Source organism: Papilio xuthus, unplaced genomic scaffold (genome assembly GCF_000836235.2).
Source record: "Papilio xuthus unplaced genomic scaffold, Pxut_1.1 DF824992.1, whole genome shotgun sequence".
Classification (NCBI taxonomy): domain Eukaryota; kingdom Metazoa; phylum Arthropoda; class Insecta; order Lepidoptera; family Papilionidae; genus Papilio; species Papilio xuthus.
In genome coordinates this window covers 2,641,849-2,663,442 of record NW_013533657.1, presented here as the reverse complement: position 1 = coordinate 2,663,442, position 21,594 = coordinate 2,641,849, and the positions used below count along the sequence as shown (strand labels likewise).

The following is a 21,594-nucleotide window of genomic DNA, read 5'->3' as shown; positions in this document are numbered from 1 at the left end:
TTAAAATGGTATTTGATAAAATTAGTGTAAAATGATATTCAAAAAATGGTTGTTCCAATAATCGGCTAAGTTAGTTTAATATTATAACAATAATGTTTAGAGTGCTAATTATATATCGGAATTAAAATTGATACCTGTTAAAGCAATATTAAGATATTTATCTGTAGCTCTTGGTCTATTTTGGACAAGAGCGATGACTTTTTAATTCCTTGACAGTTTTCCTTAATTATTTTTACATTGATTTGATAATAAAATAATTAAATCGTCCGGTAAAGGATCATTTTTTTGGCAAATTTCTTTAATAGATTCGAAATTGAGATTTTTTTAATGCGATTTGTTGCTAATTTCAGGCAGACAATATGTTTTATGTGTGAATCATTTGGCAATGGAAACGCACGGTATAAAACATTTGGAATGATCGAGAATTTTTAGCGCATATCGTCAATGTTGCGGGTATATCGTATGGAATTGCTGTTATTACATTAAATAGATAAAAACGGTAGCTTAGTATATTTTTGGATTTTATTCCTGTTAATAATTATAACAACGAAATATATTTATATGCACTTAGTACACTTTAGTATATTTTTAATAATAAAATCGTCGAAAACTGCCTAGCTCGTTGTGTGGTGCGTATTGTTGGCGATTAAATACATCTTTTTTTAAATATAACTCTGTAATTAGATTAGGTCTTGATTGTAAGAAGGCATATCGGACTACCTTAAGCACTCGGAACTCCTTATTTTAAAGAAATTCATAACATCCTTATATCACATTGGTTCTAATAAAGTTTTCTTCTAATAGAGGCAGTAAAAAGTTATTATTATTTTTTTATTATTATAATTTTATTTAGACAATTCGAAGAATGTACTCCTTTAGCTGACGAATTTGAAAAAAATTGAATTTCTTTTTATTTATTTCAAGTTGTGACTAATTAATAATTTCATCGTAAATATTTATTTGTTAAATAAATTTCATTCATATCAATAAGAATAATATCGCTGTTCTTTAAGAATTAATTTTATTTACTCTTACATCACTATTAGAATATATATATTTGTTGATTTTATATAATAAAATATATAATTCATCTATATACTAACAATATGTTTCTTGTGTCTTATGATTTATAAAGGAATGTAGAATACGCACATGTAATTATTGTAAATACGTTGTGTTAAACGATTCGTCCAATCGATGTACCATCGGAAAGCATTTATATTGAAAAGAGAATCTCTGTGTGTAATTTTGTTTTTTTTTTATATTATTTTCAACTGTGCCAAATTGTTTGAATCACTTTTATTAACCAATTTTATCATTCCAATAGACAGAAATAAAGTTGCAACTGAGAAATTATTTGGACTGAATTTTACAAATTGTGTTTTATTTTATGGCAACCCTAACATACTTCTTTTCTTGCTTTGGCTCCTAAAATGCGTTCTATCTTTACAGATTTTTATTTAGACCTACGTCGTTAATTAATAATAACTTAGATGGGAACTTAAAATTAAAGGTCAAAATAAAATAAAGAAAAATATAACTTTATAATTATCTATTAAACTTAACATTGTACTTACTTAAAATTACTAATACTACGGTATCTTATGTTTAAAACAACTATACTGCACATCAATTCATCATAAAATAATCGATTTGTCTGAGAAAAAACAAACCAATAATTTTTTTGTTTCGATTACGGCAAAAAAATCTTCAATTGAGTTGTGAGATAGAAATTTTCTAAAAATGTTGATTATTAATTCACAATTTCACATAAAAAGAGCACTAAAACGTGCTTACTTTTAAAATATAATAAAAATGGATAACGAGTTACCGATATTTTTAACAAATATTTGTTTTAGCTGCTTAAATTTTTAACCTTTTGCGATATTTAAATTTTGGACAAATCAAACAGAAAAAAAATCTAAATGGCAGTGACATAAAAACGCAAAACCCATATTTACATCGACAAAAACAATAATCTTACATTTCAGATAAAAAATGCACACTAAATGTCTAACAGAATCCTGCAACTGAATAACCGAAGGCTCGACTTGAGATCAATTATAAAACCCTGGACGATTATGAATAAGAAATAATTTAGATAAATCGATTATCTGTATGAAAATATCGATTTATTTCATTGCAGAAACACAGCAAGTTGAAAAGGACGGTTATTAAAGCTTTCATCAACCATCTAACTAATGGCTTGTCAGAAATCAAGCAAAACAATAAATATAATTTGATTATATAATTAACACAGAAAAATATATTTTTAATTACATAACACAGTGTCATGTATATTATAATTCTAATATTCATTTAAATAGGAAAGTAGTTACATCATCCTGTAAGGTGGGACGTGTATGGGCCCTATGGCTTACTAAACTAGCGTGTAAATTCGACATCGTCTAGCGCTAATTTATTCTTTATAAAAAAAATGTCACGACGTAATAATCGATTACAAAATCGATTTCATGAAATCGATAACGATATTATTCATAATCGTCACGTATGTTTAATCTTTGGAAAGTTTAGAGGCGCCATCTAGCGGCAGCTTCGCGCTGTCGGGGCGCCGGGCGCGGCTGTGGTCCCTGGGGTGACGTCACCCGCGTGACGTCACTCGTGCGGCATGTCCTCCTGTAGTAACCAACTCTCGTTCTCAGCCCGCGCCAATTGCTTCTTAAGGGTACAGTATAATTTAAGTAACGAGTCCTGGAAATAAATAATATTTATATTGCCCATATTGTTATGCATAAGGTACATAGCCGAACTACTATGTAGCCAAAAAAACGTATTGGATTGCAATTTTTTATCTAATAAAAAATATTACGGCCACAACTGTCATGAAAGATCTGTCATTAGAGGGAAAAGGGATTTTTAGTATCATTAATATGATTACAGATTAATTTGTCAGTGATAATAGAAAAAAAGTGTGTTTTATACCTTCTCATTTTCAAGTTGTATGACTTCTCTCTTCTGCCGCAGCTCGTCTGAGTCCATCTGCTCCTCGAGCTCCGATTTGTGGTTGCTCAGGTACGCCAGCTCCGTCTGCGTCTGTAAACAATTACATATTTGTTTCTATAATCTTTTCATCAAAGATGGAAAGCTATGGGTGTTATAATATGAATAAAAAATTGAATAACAAATTATATTCAAAGTAAGGGTAGAAGTTTACACACTTATTAAGGAATTCAAAATAATAAAAATTGATAAAAAGGTAAGCGTCGCGGCTAAAATATAAATAATACTTTAACCGTTGGTTTCTGAAATCAAATCTCGTTTAAAACATATTGTGACAGGAATGACGTGTTGATATATACAGAGATTTTGGTGTGAGAAACCCACGGTAAGGTTTGTAGCATTTTTCATGATTTCGATGACAAGCTAGTAACTAACGATAAGTTGAATTATTTAATTCAACTCACTTTAAGGTATTCCTGTGCGAGTTGCTTGTGCTCTTCGAAAATCCGTTTTGACTCCTCGTTGTTGAGGTCAGGTGAGATGGGTCGCAGGTGCGGGTCCAGCATCATGTGCATAGAGTCCAAGTCCGGGTCGGGCGCGGGCTGCGCGGCGCCCTCTGCCGGCGTCGACCCACTACTGTTACCTACAACAAATAGAAAAATACAAATTAATTTTGAAAATCATGAGCCTATTAGACTGTATCTTTGTCACACCGTATTATAAAAAGACTAAAATTATGCCTCATCTAGAATAACATCGTTTTCTATAAAATCGGTCTGCCAGTCTGCAGCAGTTAACAATGTAACGGGCAAACATTGCCTTTTACATTATCTGTAAAGAAAACGCACGATTTTATGAGTGAACACTATTTCTAAGGTTCAACAATTACGTGATCGAGGTAAGGTGAAATTTACAAATCAATTTTAAAACTGTCTCATAAATTTTTGTTGTATTATGATAAAATCTCTTTGTTTATGTCTGTCTATTCGCGGCGAAGTTTTACTGAAAGTATGTCAAGAATACAGTTTGAATGTTATAAGCAGGTATGTATTTATTTAAATAAATGATAACAATTGCGATGTTTGTACAGACTCAAAAGAATAAGTCGCAGTTCCATCACAGGGTTAACTACGTCAAGAGTTAATTTTACTTCGGCTTGGTGATGTCAGACGCTTCACCTAGATTTCTACTTTCAACATACGTTTCCTTTACACGTAAATAGATGGCGGCAGTGTACGTAAGCAAGGCAGGCTGCTCCACTCCGTCGTGATGCCACAATGCAAATTTTTAACAATGTTTACAATACTCGATAACAATGCTTGATCACATTATATCACAAGTTTAATTAAATGAAAAAATATATAACACAAGTGTTTACGGAAAATAAATTGTAGGATTTTATTGGAGCACCACTGAAGTCGGATGCGGAAGCGCGCACAGGAGGACAGGGATGACGCAAACCACAATTTAAACGAAGAGCTTGCTTCGCTTGTTCCAGAAGAGATGACGTCGTGACCAAGTTTTCGCGAGGATTGTGAGCACAGGACGGGGAACGGTCGCCCCTAGCAACACTCACTGTAAAATATCCAACTACAGCTGACCGTGTCCCTGATGGTGGTGACGATGCCGGCGGTGTGCTGGGCGAGGGGGACGTGCGGGTCGAGGCGGCGGGGGCGCGCGGGCGGCGCGGGCAACGGGGGCATGGCGCGTGCGCTCGCGGGCACAGTGTGCAAAGCACTGGCGCTGGCGCGCACGCCGCCGCGCCCGCCCGCTAGAAATAATCAGCGGGAGAGCCGGGAGCGGGCGGTGCAACAAACAAACGGATGCTATTCCCAGCGCGCTGACTCAGCCGCGTCAGCGCGGGCTAAATGCGGATCCCGCGCGCCGCCCGCCACCCGCCGCGCTGCCGCCCTTCGCGAGGCTCTCCGCGGCTGCGGCCGCATCGCCGCCGCTCCGCCCCGCCAGCCGCTGGCAACAGGTCGACGACCCGCGCCTACCAATGCATGCACCCACCGACGGTCCCTTGGCTTAATGAAACGCACCAATTTCAACACATAGGACGACGAAATTTCAAAACTAATATGAAATCCAAAGAAAACTCGACGCACCGCAGTACTTCTTAAATTCTCTAACATAAGCGAGACAGACAATAGGTATAATAACCTTGAACCATATCTATAGAGATGTATGTTAGTCTCTTTCATACATTTATGTAAGATAACTAGAAAGGTAAGAACTGTAAACATGTGTATGCAATGCATTATACGAGGAGTATAAATAAAACACCTGACTACAAAAATAGTATGTGAGTATTGTTATCACGATCACATGGTCGCACACGCAAGACGTGATGTGGTCGCGTGGCAGTTGACGCCTAAAGAAAGGGACGTCGGTCACCGCCCAACCGATTGTAGTATGGCGGGCGGCCCTTCAGCAACGTGCGCGTGCGCCTGCACCACCCAAAGGTGCAGTGCGCAAAAACAACGTATGCAGTATGTACATTCGACGTAAGCGCTTGCTCACTCCACATGTGACAAGAGGCGACGACATCTATCTTACAAAACATTTGAGTGTAGCAATAATATTCGTTCACCATTTAATGTTCCCAGCTCTGTTCAGCTTAATTATCTCAACAATGTAATCACACGCATAAAAGTATTATTTTAAACGAAGAACTCACCACTTGAAGGTGCGTTTTATTATATTGAGTAGTCATTTAAATGGAGAAACAAGCACAAAAGTGGGTTGGTAGCATTTGATGAACGCATCAAGAGTTGATCGCTTGAAACACACAAGAGTCGTACACTCAATAATATTATTTTAGGCATTATAAACCTGTTCCGATACTTTACTATATTTAACGATTTGTTAAGCATATGTCACTTCACATATAAATTTCCACGTCCTTTTCCGACTTTATTTCAATTATCTTCTACCACTTATTATTCTTTTCGCTCCATTGTTGAATAGTTAGTAAACGTATTTAGACTAACTGTCGCCCGACACTCCGTCCACGCGGAATTATAGAAAACTTAATTAGTAGACTATGTGTTCTTCCAGGCTATGTTCTATATCTATGCCAAATTTCAGCGAGATTCATGCAGCCATTCTGGAGATACCTTCAAACAAACATCCATCCATCAATCCATATAAATATTTGCATTTATAATATTAGTAAGATAGTAAGATTACTATCAGTTTCCTGTTAGACAAGTTTCACTACTCAATTTTTTGCTAAGATTGAAGTTTGTTGGATTGCAAAATTAACTGACGTTAAGTTGTAACGGCTACCCTCACTGTAAGATTAATATAAGAAATCTAAACTAAGGAAGCCATTAAACTCTGGGTATGGAACCTAAGTAAACGTTAATTAGCATACTGTAACGAGGTGAATAAAAATGGAATATTGATGAAGCAAGCTCTTCATCGCCGGTGTAATTAATCAAACGGCAGCTGACAAGAGTCAGTGCGAGCGCCGACAGATCGCATCAGCGCTCGCTGGAGGATGAGTAATGAAAGCCACATTTTACGACGCAAACTTTGATGAACCATAAAATTTAAACCGGGAAACTGTAAATTTAATGCGTATTTTAATCTTACTCGTGGTATCTAACTTTGAATTAGATTAAAAGTGATGAAAATCCATCAGAAATACAAACAAAAACATTCGTTATATTCTCTTTGGGTGCCATCTCTTATCGGATGTTTCGAAGGTGAAGATAATTGGGATGTCAAAGTCTTAAAGTTAAAGATTCTCTAAATAGTAAACTAAGTCTAGAGATTTTGAAGGCTTTTTTCGACGTATTTTTCTTGTCAATTTCTGCTTATGAAATACTTGAGTAGTAAATAGAAGCAAAAGTACATGTGAGTATAAAAAAAACTTGAACATCGAAGTTGTTATGTGACAGTGTTCTTGTTATTAAAGAGCATGGGAAGACCGCGTGTCGTATATTGGTGTTGCGCGGTTATCAATCAAGAGACGAGTAAAGCTCTCTTTGATCGGTGGCATTAATATGTTTTCGATTCGGCGTCGGGACGTGGCACAGGCTGCGTCTTGCGTCACATGCTGACACCTCGAGGATTACATTGACTGTCGATATTAACTAGACGACATTAACCACGGATATAATGAAAAATGTCTACAAGGCTATGGATCTACATTTTAAGATGGACATTGTGGATAGTTGCGTAGTCAAACGGAAGAAAGCGATCAAAAATCGTAATAGTAACTTAAAAAAATAATCTACGCACTTAGTAATTAACAATCCAAAAAATAACAGTTTCGATTTGAGTAAGCGAGTAATCTGGTCTTTATTTTGTTGGTCATATCTAAACAGTCCTATAACTTTGTGACGACATTAATCGTTCTCAATAGTGATAATCCACTTTGCGTAATGCGTTCGCGATCGCTCAACAAACAAATGAATGTCAGTGCAAGTATTTTATTCCGACAGGTATAATTGGGTAAGATTGAAATGCCTCTGGTAGTTTGGTGCCAAAAATCTACACAATGTCCTGACATGCTTTACGTCGTTCTCGCCGGCTGACAGATGTACTTTTGGTGTTTAAAAAAAATCATGATTCACCAGACTCTTTCATTGGATACGGAAATATCAGCAGTACGAAATTAATCGTCCTTGGATAAGACGTAGATGTGAAAATATAAGGGACAATAATATACGCGCAATAAATCGTTGTGAAAAGTGGAACGGGCGTATAGTTGTTTGACAAAATATATAATTTTGTTGTTTTTTTGGAGCAGTGATGACATTTAATGTAAAATTATGGACGAGTTCATTTCACATTTTCAGATATGTCTTTATATATCATTTATTCTCATAATGAAACGGAAAATGTATTCATTTTTTTGAACAACGAAACCTTTATGCTTATGAACGTAACATAAAACTGGTTCTCTCAAGAGGAAGTATCCATAAGTGCATTGATCCTTAAAAAATTGCAATTTTATTATATTTAATAAATCTCTTTCTAATTCTTCGATTTATTTGTTGACAGGGGTATACGACGAAAATACTAAGAGAATTAGGTTTTCCAAATTACTCAATTCGACAGGAATAATTCGTAAGTTCGAACTATAACCATATAACTATAATAAGGGGTGTGGGAATAATTAAGATAAACTGACATCATGCTTCAATCTGTAAGTTCATTCGATGCTTAAAAACAAAACAGTAGTGATAGCGTGAGATATTTAGTAGGTATTGTAAAGAGGGCAGTTTACAATTCCGTGCCAACATCTACGGCGAAATCGGAACTGGGGCAGTCGTCGTTAATGTGCTATATTACACATGATCGTAGCCAGATCACATCAAAGAATTGGGAATAGGGATACGAAGCAGCAGCATTGATCAGGACAGCGGGTGACGTGAGCTGTTTGCTACAGTTACACACAATTTATCGATTAGTCGTTAAATTTATGAAGCCCAATTAGCACTGGTGTTTATGTTCGATTCGGAAATAACGCCAAACGAAGGCTGAGAACGTGTTAGTTGCATAAAATATAGAACGTATTAACTACTAGCTTTTGCCCGCGACTTCTTCCGCGCGGTGTTAATATAAAATAGTAAGTAGAGAGTGTTATGTTCAAACTATGTTCAACATCTGTGAATTCTAAAAAATCAAATCGAAAGAATAATCAGCTTATAATTTTAAATAGAAAAGAGCTTATAATAAGGACGGTACAATGTGGCTGGGACAAAAAAATATGTTAAAATAATCGTATTTAAAGAAAGCTATGAGGAAAACTATAGCTCATCTCGTGTTGATTCCAGGAATGGCATCGGTTCGTACAATTTTATTTGTGTCAGCATTTTTTTACAGTTAAATCACCAGAACTATACGAACTCCATAGCGAATTTAGTTTATTTTTTTATATTCATACTCGGAATAAGGAAAACTTGTGAAATACTTCATCGAATCTTAAGATAAACCGTAACGTAGTCTGCGTATACAATTTTTAATTATCTTTTTTTATAAGGTAGCAAAGAGCGGTCACCTGAAATCGCTGAAATAGCGAAGTGACCGTTGTCCATAGACATACGCAATATCTTAGATTAGCTTTACAAAAATCGATGGAATAAGTGACGGGGTTGCCTCAAGAGGTTTATTAGAGTTCTGAATAAAATAACATAAATCTTAATGTATCACTTAAATCATCGGGAAATATAATAATTTAAAACGGATAAATAACTACTAGTAGGGGTTATGGTGAAACAATTAATTGACGGTATAAGAGCAACAGGAAGCAATAGGAAAACTATTGGCAGAGGTATCGTTGTGAAATAGCGAGCGTGAGTCACTCGTGTATTTCTGAGGAGCGCTCCCGACTCCCAACCACTTCTAGTGCTACGTATCGCTCCTTGTTTCTATATGTTTTATATTACTAACGATGAAACCCGACTTCGGACGGATTGTTACTCATGCAAAGTCAGGGTTCGTTGTAAGTATAGTGTAAGTAATGACTTGCTCAGTTATCCATTAGAATTTTCTAGAAGTTACCTTAAACTATAATAAGTTTATACAAAAGATATTTAGTTATTATTAGACAAACCAGCCTATTGAGGCCTACGTCCAGCAGTGGACAAATTTAGGCTGATTATGATGATGATTAAACAAAACCTAATAATGACTATTTGTCATCATCATTTGATAGTTTAAGTTTATCTCGGACAAATAGATGATAAGAGATGTTTATGTGTAATATTTAAATGCTCAATTTATTTAGGTTTGAATCCAAATAAACAGGAAGTTAAGAATGTTGAATAACCCATTTAAAAATCTATTAAATCACCTATATAAATTAGATCAATCGAATGTAAATTAACAATCAGGAATTATTATTTCTATAGTAGTTGAGTAAAAAAGGATCGCTTTGGTATGTTTAAAGGTTCATTTTAATATTTCAAGACGTCCGGAAGTGCAAGCTGAGAATTTTCCGTTCCGGAAAGTTTTAGTATCCTTCTATGGTAGTACTTATTCATTACATTTTCTTAATACGCTTACAAAAGTTTTCTCGTTTATTCTGTTTAGAACTAAGTTGTTCAAACTATGTTCACGAATGATGTCTACAAATCTATGACATAAACAGTTACCAAATGTTGTGAGTTGCGTCATTTATATGCATATGTGAGAATGTAAATATAGTTGGACCATGAGAAAGGTAAAGGAATTTTAGGAAAATTTTAAACCCTAGTATAGGTTTCAAGGCCCGTAATTATTGCATAATACCTTCGCGCAGGTCCCAGAAAGCGCGATAGCATAAGCCGAGGTCATAGAGTAGCGTAACGATTTCGCGTAAACGTAAGCGGGAGTTCGGCCACGGCCGGGGCGAGCGACGGTGACGCAGGCGCGAGCCCCGACCTACTTATGTCGTCAAAAAAAATCAGCAGATGTTTAACTTCGAGGCGGGATATATCGAGACGTGTGTTGTTCCGAATAGAAATAAACTTGTCACGTATTTTGATTATATGTAGAGCGGCCGGTTAGTCATGTGGCGATGCCGATGCCAACGGCCCGCGCTGCGCACCACCATCAAAGCTATAAAGGCAATCGTATTCCAGACTGAATCACGCTAAGCGCCGTCTGCAAAATGTCTCACCGATACTCATTTATGCCGCGAATTCTGCGCTCGCGTCTCGACGTAGCGCCATCTTTGTTTACAGCCTAATGTCATCTTTATTGTTGTTTTTATTTTGCTACGAATTTCACGAGCGAGACAATTTTAAGGCTTTACTTTCCGAATTTATCTGCTACAATTTAATCAGGCAGTCAATTTAAAAACAGTTTACGTTATTCCTTCAGTTATACGTCATAAGGCCCAAGCTGGCTTTTCAGGCAGTTGTGTAAATCCAAAAATGTAACATGTAAATTTTCATATTCTCCAAACAAGCTTTATATTCTTGCAACATGTCATTCACAAGGTACAAAAAGACGGCTTTATTGTCATCCTATTTATATCCGTAATATTTTGCAAAAATATACATATAACACGTGTTTTCTCAGTGTGAATTCACTATAAATTTAATTGAGCAACTAAACTAGATTCTCATGACATTTTACTCTATTGAACTATTTGAAAGATGTCGGTACTATTATGATTTTGATAAATTTAACAATTATTTACTATTATACAGATCCTATCTTTTATTTTATTCGATTTTTTTTATAACAGAAGGGGGCAAACGAGCAGCGGGAACACCAAGGTGTTCAACGACGCCCATAGACATCAGCAATACCAGAGGAACCGCAGATGCGTTGAAATTGTAGTTTGATTTGATCTCAATATCATGCCAAAATTCTGGTGCGTTTTGTATTAGTTTTGCCAATTGTACATTTATTACATATCAGCATAAAGTGTTTCTGAAGACCGTATCTATCCAACGTTAAAAGTGATGATAAATTCAGTACTTTATAATTTTAATACATGTTCATAAGCTTGCAAGTGGTTTAAATATAAAGGGATGACGCGGTAGTCAGCTCTTACGTGCGTGTTATTGGGACGCGTAAACAAACTTCGCATCAAAAGAGGGTATAGCACGCTTTGAGAACTGTACAGTACAACAAAAGATTAACATTGGGAATAAATTTAGAGCGCTCATTATTTTGGACAGCAGCCGAATGTTAGGTGTTGCCATACAGAGAACCGGCGTCTAGCTCGAGGCCATAAACTTATGAAACAGCTCAATAATATACATTAAGGACTAAATTAAGAAGATTACACTCACGTACACTTAATCCGGTGTTGGCAACGACTACTTCCGAGCCTAAGAGGCTCTTATTCAGGGCTAGTTGGACGAGGATGTTTTATCATATTGGTTTTTAGGGTTTTAATGTAACGTCCTACTAAATTTTACACTTGAATAGTTTTCACTACAATTTTACACTTTTTTACACTTACATTAAGTTACTGCGTAAAATGTAACTTCGGGTTTCGAAAGTGTAACACTTTTGTAAATAAAGTCAAAACTAGATAAGTGAGAAACCTCCATTGTACAATAACGAGGGACGGCCTAAAGCTAGAAACTTGGGTAAGAGAGAAAAATATCGCGGCCTGTTTGTCTCTCGCTTATCCAAATACGTCTGAACATATATTAGTCTAGTTAAATAGCCGTTACATTACCTATTAGAAGTACAGCGCGTAGACTTATCATAAAATAATTAGCAATGATTCACCGCTGCGCCGAAAGCGTCACTCGCCACTAGCGGTTAGCGAGAGCTTTTGGCATAGCGTTTTGACAGCCGATTATTTTCAATGTCCACGATCTTTGCCGACGATTATAAATTTTGCCGCGCGATCAAGATGCCGGCTGTTCATCATACGTGCAGTGATTGATTGCAATCAAGGTGAATTATATGAACTGTGATCGTATTTGCTAAAAGAACGATAAATGACCGTGACGTATATTTGCGTTATCTAATTTTTTGTGTTTTCATGACGTAATCGCTGTTCTAAGAAGGTTTCTTTTGCAAATGAATTACATGTATGGCAGGTAACATTACTCATAACATTGTATCTGGTATGATTTATATCTTAGTTAAATATTCATAATTGCAAATATGTATTATATGAAATTTATTACTTGTATTAAATTGTTTAAAAATATATTTAATTGTATAATGTTAATAATATTTAAAATTTGGGATGGTTACATTTAAATTAAAAACATTTTGTTACTTTACATTAGAAAATATGAAATAATATAATAATTTTGATTCAATACAACTCCAAAATTTCTTTTTATTTATACAAATTTCATTTCATATTTTTCATATAATAAATAAATAGACAAATTGAATACTATAAAATATTCTAACATAAATACTATTTCCTTAAATTTACTTATCTAATATTACAAAAATAATTTATAGTGTCATCTCATAATCGTTAATTATGACCACTTACTCATGAAAACGTCAAGCAACACTTCAAACTTGTAACAACTAGGTTTCACTCTTATCGAAACTTTTATGGAACAGTCTTTTTGTGGCATTTCACTGAACTAACACATTTGTATCCAAATGTTTCCGACACATTAGTAAGGGTTCAATACGCGAACGAGCGAAGACGCGGACGCGGTCTGAGACGCATTCGTATGCACCGATGCGACAGTGCCGCGAGACTGTTCGTCGTCGCCGGGGCCCGTCCCATGTATCCCGATAACCTCAAATTAGATTAATTGTATCGAGCTGATTCATGCGCGCACCCGACGCCCAGGGTTGCCAGGAGCGAACGAAAAAAGACGGGACAAGGTGAGGGGGCGAGTTGGTCAAGCTCACTATACGAAACTAGTCTATTTTCTCTTATACAGACAGACAAACATAAATATTTTTTTAAAAAAGAGTGACAACTTTAAAATAATTTCGTAATAAAAATTGTAGAACATGAATTTTCATTATATATTTACTTTAAAATATTGAAATATCATCACTCTTTTTCAATAATATTAATAAATGTTCGTTAATCTATTTTTATAAGAGAAGGGGCAAACGAGCAGCATTTTTTCGTTAAATAGGGTGAATAATCTTAATTAAAAAAAACAGTGACAGCACGCAGTAAAAGCTATATGTGTTTTAAATAAACTAGGGTCTAATAATATGCTACAATCACCTATTAATTCTGTATGTTTGTTAACAAGCAAGACAGTCCAATAAAACGTAGCACATTTGGCGACCCTGTTGACACGGGACAAATACGTCGTATTAATATAACAAAAGGGGATTATAGACAGAGACAAGTGGTGTTTTCGACTTCGTACGCTGCATACGGTGCAGTATAGTAGCGATGCGTCAATGTACTAGTGTAACGCATCTAAAAATATAATCAATTTTTATTGTAATCTTATTTGTGCCAGTGTTTTGTGGGCTGTTGATGTGTGTCTTACGAAATACATGCGTGGATCTAAACACTTTGACTGTCATCTCTTTTTCTCCCAAAAAAAGTCCTGAGATAGCAATAAGATAAAATAATACATAATTCAGATGGAATATAGGAATTTTGTTTTTACTAGGTACCTAAAACAATTGATCTTACTAATATTATAGATGCGAAAGTTTCGACGGATGGGAGGATGGATGGATGGATAGATAGAATATGGATGTTTGTTAGAAGGTATATTCACAACGGCTGCATGAATCTTGTTTAAATTTGGTATTGTTAGATTGTCTGGAAGAACACAGGCTACTTAACAAGATTTTTTAATTACGCGGGGATAAAGTCGCGGTAAAAGCTAGTGTAAAAATATTTATGATTAACATTTGTAGTAGACATAAACACACAATTTATTTGTTTACATAGAGAACGCGGCATGCTCGGCTTCTACTAAAATATTACTGTTTATTTTCTATAGAACAATGTTTTTACATATGGAGTAGACATAGCACGGTATCTTTTACGTCATTTACAGTCGCAGTATTCGATTTGTTTATGGCAGGTGAAAGCGAGGTTGAGAGAGGAGATAGTGTTATTAACCTAAAACGTAAGGCAATCCTGAGTTTGAATGGCAAGTCTTGAAAGGTTAGAGTAAATTAATTAAAAATTAAACTGATTTTAAAAGTCGTTGGATTGTATATAATCAACTAAGGCAATTAGGACTTATTTATGAGACCAAGACTGTAATTTTCTAAACAAACAATACATGGAGTTGTGTTACTATAATATGAGTAGTGTCTGATCTTGAATTCACCAGTAGTTCGCCAGTTCCATTTACATAAACACCGAGGGCAGACAGGTAAACAGGAACACGTCTCTTCAACTTCTAAGACATTGACAAAAATATAGTGAGATTTCTTTGAAGTTCTCAACGTCTAATTGGTTACGTAAACGTCAACACAAGCGGAAAAAAATATTTAATCTCAGTGTCGAAAATAAAGACGTCTTTATTGATTTAAGGAAGACAAAACTAGTCAAATAAATAATCTACAAATAGGAAAATTAGTGGAACCATTGCCAGATAAATCTTTAAAATATTATACGTTAATTCACATAAAACCGTGTTACGATCGTTCCTGTGGCGACGATCATAAAAAACCAACAGCCGCGAATAGACGTTCACTTCCTCAACAGATATGAAACGGGTTAGCTAGAATAAAACAAGGAACCGTCGATGTCGGGTGGAGGCAACCCCGTTCGCGATCTAACAATACTTCGGCCGTTACGAGTCGGTCGTTGGTCCCATACTCGCTTCCTAGAAGGTAAGCGGACACAGTCTAAAATAGTCCCGGGCCTCTTCCGAGAACGTTGAGTCACTCCGGGACCGTCCCGCGCCGCATCTGGACCGAGCGTACAATCTCCGCCATATACACGGCGAATTTATAAATTCACCTATAAACGTACAGCGCGCACGCTTCCTTCTAATACGGACGTACGCGGTGTGTTTATCTTTCAATCACGTGCCCGCACAGACGCCGTTTGGACAAAGCGTACGCCTTTTTTATCTGCAAGAGCGTTACGAACGTTGCGTCTCCGTGGAAGCGAGAATAAGAAATTACGTAATCCGTTAACATATTTTAATTTCACTCAATTAACAGAACATAATAGATTTCGTAGCTAAATTACAGAGAATATTAGAAACACTGAGATTCGGTATTGTTATTTGTATGTCGAAGTAGCCGTAGATTGAACGATTTACATGTCGGTACCTCTATATATCTATATTTTTACAATGATTAAAATTGGAGTGCTTGCATGTAACATAAAAAATCATATTTCGCAAATCTTCAAAATAATAAGTAACTTTTAAGAAAATATTCAAAACAAATATCTGATTGTTGCCTGACAAGTTTTATTTAGTCATCTAATCTGGTATAGCAATGACTTTCCACTTTCGATATTACTTTTTTCTACTTTAATAAAAAATATAGAAAAAAAATCACAATAACTGGATCTTTCAACATGTAATTAAATTGTGAAAATATAGAGACAAAATCACACACAACTGTTATTAATTTCTTTATATAGTCTATCTTAATCAACGCCATCTATCTATAATTAATTATAACAGAATAATCATTTAAATATTTACGTAATATTCAAATGGGTAATTTAATTTGAAACATTATAAATAACCAGATCAGAGCAACCATTAAGATAAGTGCGATGAGTAAGCATTGATATTTGAGTGCGAGGAATAGTGATGTCAAATGTCAGAACAACATCGCCCGTTCCGCGAACTCCTCTACCATATTAATGGGCCCACTCTAACACTAAATTGAATTAATGTTCGCCAATTAGCTGCGTCGTATTTAACTATGATGTAACAAACAAAATTTATTTATATTTTAAATGATATGTTTATTTGCACTGGCAACACTTCTTAATTACTACACAAAATGTTACTAGTAAGAAAAATTGGACAATTAATTCAGAATAGAATCTGAATCAAAATAATTTTATGTTTTCTTTCAAACCAAAACAATCATCAACAGCCTAACTAATAGTTAATTAAATGAAAGGAAAAACATAAAATATGCATTTATTTAATTAAAAACAAAAGCGTAAAGTTTTGTTCAAAACGCTACTTCGGCTTAAAATCGATAGCAACAGATAAATACTAATATACGCTTACAATTTTATTGTGTTTTAGAACATACTATAAAACATAGCTGCAAAAATCATATGATTATTTTTTTTTAGGAGAAGGGGGCAAACAAGCAACGAATCGCCTAATATTATTTGATCCGACACCCATGGACATCTGCAACGCCAGAGGAACCGCAGATGCGTTGCTGGCCTTTAAGAAATTTTCTTCAACCGTTTATAATTCTTAGAAAAACTATACAACAATCATCTCTGTTCATATAAATGTTATTTGTGAAATAATTTATGATTTTATTATAAAACACTATAAATAAAGCTGAGTCAGTGCACGCGTATGTCCTGGCAAAGGATCATGCTATTTCCGTGCACCTATTCATACATGATGCATTGGTATAACTTTAGATATATATATCTCGGCTATCGAGAATCTTGGGAGATATGAGAGATATTCGGCTTTTCAGTATATTTATATTGAATTCGAATATAACTCAAACCAATCATTTGAAGTTTCGCAGAATATGTTTTATTCGGGAAAAAGCGGTGAGTTGATATTGTAGGAACCAGACTTAGTTAGCAGCTTTGATTTTCTAATGAAATTTATAAATAAAGTAGTTGTGAGTAATGTAAGAATTTTAATCTTTTTATATTAGATTTTTGTGCAATATTAGCTATGCAAGAAAATAGGTAAAGCTTACAAAGTACAACTTATTCTTCTTACTGATGATAATCTTTTTTCTAGTTTGAGTTTCTTCAATAGAATTGAAGTGAGAAATAGAGATATAACAACATAATTTTAGTCAAAAAGATCTAATTTTAAGAGACGATACGATGAAAGTAATTAAAAACAGATAACAAATGACAGTTGATTAGAAAAACAAATTATTACTGATTTGTTTTAAAACTTGCCCTTATTAAGTTTTTTGGCCATTCCACTATAGGAAGTAATATTGAATTAATTGGATTGAAATTAAGAATTAAATAAATTACAGTAATTATTTTAATGTCTTCTGAACAAGATGTCTGAAATAATTTATTGTAAACAAATTTTGCGCTACTTACGAAGCTTGACAGAAAGATTAACGTAATTCATGTGCAAATAAATTAAAAATAAAAACGAACAAACAATAAAAAAAAAATCATGAATCCTTACAAGAATACTGCACATGGCCACTTGCATGTTTGTCACTTTATAATAAATTTTAAAAAGAAACAGAAATAAGATTAAATTTATTAGCGTTCCGATTTAAAAGTTTATTTAAGAATATTTGCGGTTTTAAATAAGCATGCAACACTCACCCACTGGGATAAATTTATCAAATCCCGCCATATTCTTGACTTCCACGTAACCGTCAAAATCTAGCGGCAAGTCGTTCAGCTCCCACGCGTTCTGAAACATTTTATAACAAACATTTGTAAGGAGGACATGAAAAAACGTATAAAACACAATGTTTTATCAGTGCCAATTTTCATCTATCTATCTATCTTATATCATCATCATCATCAGTTCACTATATATCCTCAGCGAGGGGCTCGAACCCTACCCAAAGTTAAGGGTGCTTAGGCCAAAGTCAACCACGCTGGCCAAGTGCGGGTTGGTTGACTTCACACATATCTTTGAATTTCTTCTCAGATATGTGCAGGTTGCATCACGATGTTTTCCTTCACCGTAAGAACGTCGGATAAATGTTAATATTTAAATCGGAAATCGAAAAACACATCTATCTCATATTTCAATAAAGTACAGAATGAACATATGTTTAAAACTAGCTGTTGTCTGCAAGTAAAAAAAAAAATAGTTAATAACCTATGCGTTCTTCCTAACTATATTCTAAATTAAAGCCAAGTTTCATCAAGATCCGTTGAGCCATTCTACAGATACTTTCTAACAAACATCCATCCCTCCATACGGCCAAACATCTAAACATTTGCATTTATAATATTAGTAACAGATAAATACAAGCTTACAGTTGGCTGATTATGGTATGAACATATTCTCATAGAAAATACTCACCGGGTCAACTTCAATCTGCAATGGAGTCTGATAACGTGAATCCAGCTTTTGTTGTGCATTCCCATTGAACTCTCTAGGTGTAACTGGGCTGTTGGCAGCGCTTAATCTATCACAGTAGTTTTGATTATAATCTTCTTTCCGAGATGAATTTGTATTACTCATCACAGACGGGCTACGAACCGATGATTTCTCACTCTCTCTGTTCCAATATTGCTCTATGTCTATATGCCGTGGGTTCATATTGCCAATGTTATAATTCACGATCGGAGACAGTCTTCTAGGTGAGGAACTCTCACTAAATATAGCCGGGCTTCGGACTATGCTTAGGGTATCTTGTGGTGTGCTTCCTTCGCTCGGCATATAAGTCTTGTCTGATGGTACTGGAGAACTAGATGTACGATTTATAGTGACTGGTGATCTACCGGCTTCAATGTACGCTTCGGGCTTTTTAAACTGTTGCGGAATCCGAACTGGTCCTATTCTATTCACTGTATCTAATTCATTATTATATATGGCCGCTGTTTTTGGTTGAGCCTCGGATGCCATAAGATTTTGTAGTTTATTGACTTGAGTTTCGACGAGACTTCGAGGTCTGGGCGACAGTTCAGGTCTGCCTGTGTATAAGGTAGGATTTGACGTGGTTTCGTCAGTATAATTTAGAGAATTGTGCGCTTGAGATATGTTATCAGGATCAGTTCCGAGGCTATCATGTGTGTCATACATCATAAAGTCTTCATCTGAATACTCCGCATCATCATCTTCACAGTCATTGTAATCAATTGGTATATCAGCACCGGGGAAGAAAGCACAAAGCGCTGTCATAATTTCCACCACCTAAAAAATTAAAATATTATGTTGTGTCTGTGGTATAAAAATATTTAATAATGCTTTTTAAGCTTACTTTAGCCATACTGGGTCTTTCAGCTGGCACTTTATCCCAACATTGTGTCATAAGTTGCTCTATTGGCTCAGGACAACCTTCAATGAGATTTGGCCTTTGTCCTGAAATACACAAAAAAATATTGATTTATTTTTCAGTCACATATTAAGATAGAAAGAACGAAAAAAATACAATTATTCCGAACAAAAGGTGTTCATTCAGCAGTCACGGTGTATAATAGTGCCGATTTTCAATGAAGCCTATCCCTAAAACCATATTAAGCTCATTATTTCATAACTTAAATAATAAAAAAACTAGTTAAAGCAACTAAAAACTGTAGTATCAAAACAAACAGAAAAAAATGAAAATTTTATAATGTCTAAAATGCCTTTGCACATTTTGTCACATGTATTTTTTTTATGAAGGTTCTGCCATATTTGTTATTAAAATATTAACCTGTATGTACCGCCCACATTATCCTAAATGCTGATCCCCCTTCCTCAAAGGGCTTTCTCCTGGATAGCACCTCCCATAGAATAATTCCCCATGAAAATACATCACATTTTTCTGTATATGACGATCCTTCAAACACCTGCAAAGATAATGTACATTATTTTCAATAAACCAACCTTTAAACTTCAATCAGTGAACTGATATCCGTAATCAGCTGCTATAAGCTATGATTATTTTAAAAAGGTTTATGAATATTCTACTTAATCAAATACACATAGACTGACAAGAATATCTGACCCTATCGGTGTAAGCCAAACTAAACTCATCTGGCAAGATATACTTATTTAACTATACATCTCAGAATTGTTTCAATGAGAATAATAGGAGGTCACAATACTGTTGCTTTATAGATGCAACAACAGTGGATGATAAATGTAACCATAGCAACACTAAGCCATTTTAAGAAAAATAACAAACCTCTGGTGCCATCCATGCCGCACTTCCTTTGTTGTTTGTCATGTATGTAGCTTTATCAGCTGCAGTTCCAAAATCACATATTTTAAGTCTTTGGCCACCTCCGACTAATAATAAATTTGGAGGTTTCAAATCTCTGTGTATTAATGGTTTGGGTTTCATAGCATGTAAATATGCAACACCCTGAAAAAAGTTTTATTTACATTAAAACTGACAAATCTGACAAGTTTATCAATTTAAATGAACAATTTTTTTTAAATAAACATTTAATTGTGAATCATTAATATGTGAATGAATATGTTTAATATGCAATTTATTGAGTCATTACAAATTGCCTAGGCAAATTATAAATGTGCAATGTACTTGATTTGCAAATATTAATGCAATGTTTACAATATTTAGGTTTTCATTTGTTACAAGGACAATAAAATGAGGTGTTACCTCGGCACACTGTAGGGCCCAACTCATAGCATGTGCGGCTGTGTATTTAGGCTTCGGTCTGTTGTGGAGCACATTGTACAAAGAACCACCTTCTGCATATTCCATAACAAGACAGACATGAGCACCTTTCGTACAAGCTCCATATAGTCGCACAATATTTGGATGTGATACACGCGACAACTGCCGGACTTCTATTGCGAATTCACGCTTCTCTGCTTCCGAATTGATATGTTTTACAGCAACATACGTATTCCGCCATAAGCCTTTCCATACCACACCAAAAGCACCTTTACCTACAACCTGCCCACACAATTTTAATTATCACACACAGTCACTGAAAAACAACCGATAAATCTCACACCGAATCATCTTGCATTGCTTACCGATAATTCCTGAATTTCACTGTAATCTATTTCCTCAACAAATGTCTGGTGGACGACAGGGGAATCTTGCACACTGGAAGCCATCGGTAGACTTAAAATCACATTATCAAAATGACTAGCTTAGTAAGATAATTGTTATCAATTTATATTTTGCTATAACTTCTAAAGAAAGAGGTAAAAATAGTTGGTCAAATGAATTTTCCCATTATTGTTTGACAAGAAATAGCAACTGCGACAGGGCCGCCATCTTTGAAATCGTAGAACAAATATCATTTCGCGTTTCGCGGGTAACAGTGTTGTACTAGTAAATATTCACTTTTTTTTTGCTATTTCTTACTAATCAATTTATTTTTTGTATAGCTTTAAAATAGAAAAAATCGTAGGACTAGTTTTTCTTCAATATTTTTCAAAATTCTTTAAGAAACTTATGTTAGTG

General features: G+C 35.0%; 1 protein-coding gene across 1 annotated transcript; it reads right to left on the bottom strand.

Moving 5' to 3' along the window:
- Positions 1-1,864: 1,864 nt before the first annotated feature.
- Tak1 (TGF-beta activated kinase 1) lies at positions 1,865-21,410 on the bottom strand. The gene is made up of 10 exons (XM_013324638.1): positions 21,159-21,410; positions 20,776-21,075; positions 20,338-20,517; positions 19,864-19,999; positions 19,429-19,529; positions 18,528-19,361; positions 17,813-17,903; positions 3,426-3,604; positions 2,944-3,054; positions 1,865-2,712 (listed from the first exon to the last, which is right to left on the bottom strand). The coding sequence occupies exons 1-10, from the start codon at positions 21,240-21,242 to the stop codon at positions 2,617-2,619; spliced, it is 2,112 nt and encodes a 703-aa protein (XP_013180092.1). The 5' UTR covers positions 21,243-21,410; the 3' UTR covers positions 1,865-2,616.
- Positions 21,411-21,594: the final 184 nt, after the last annotated feature.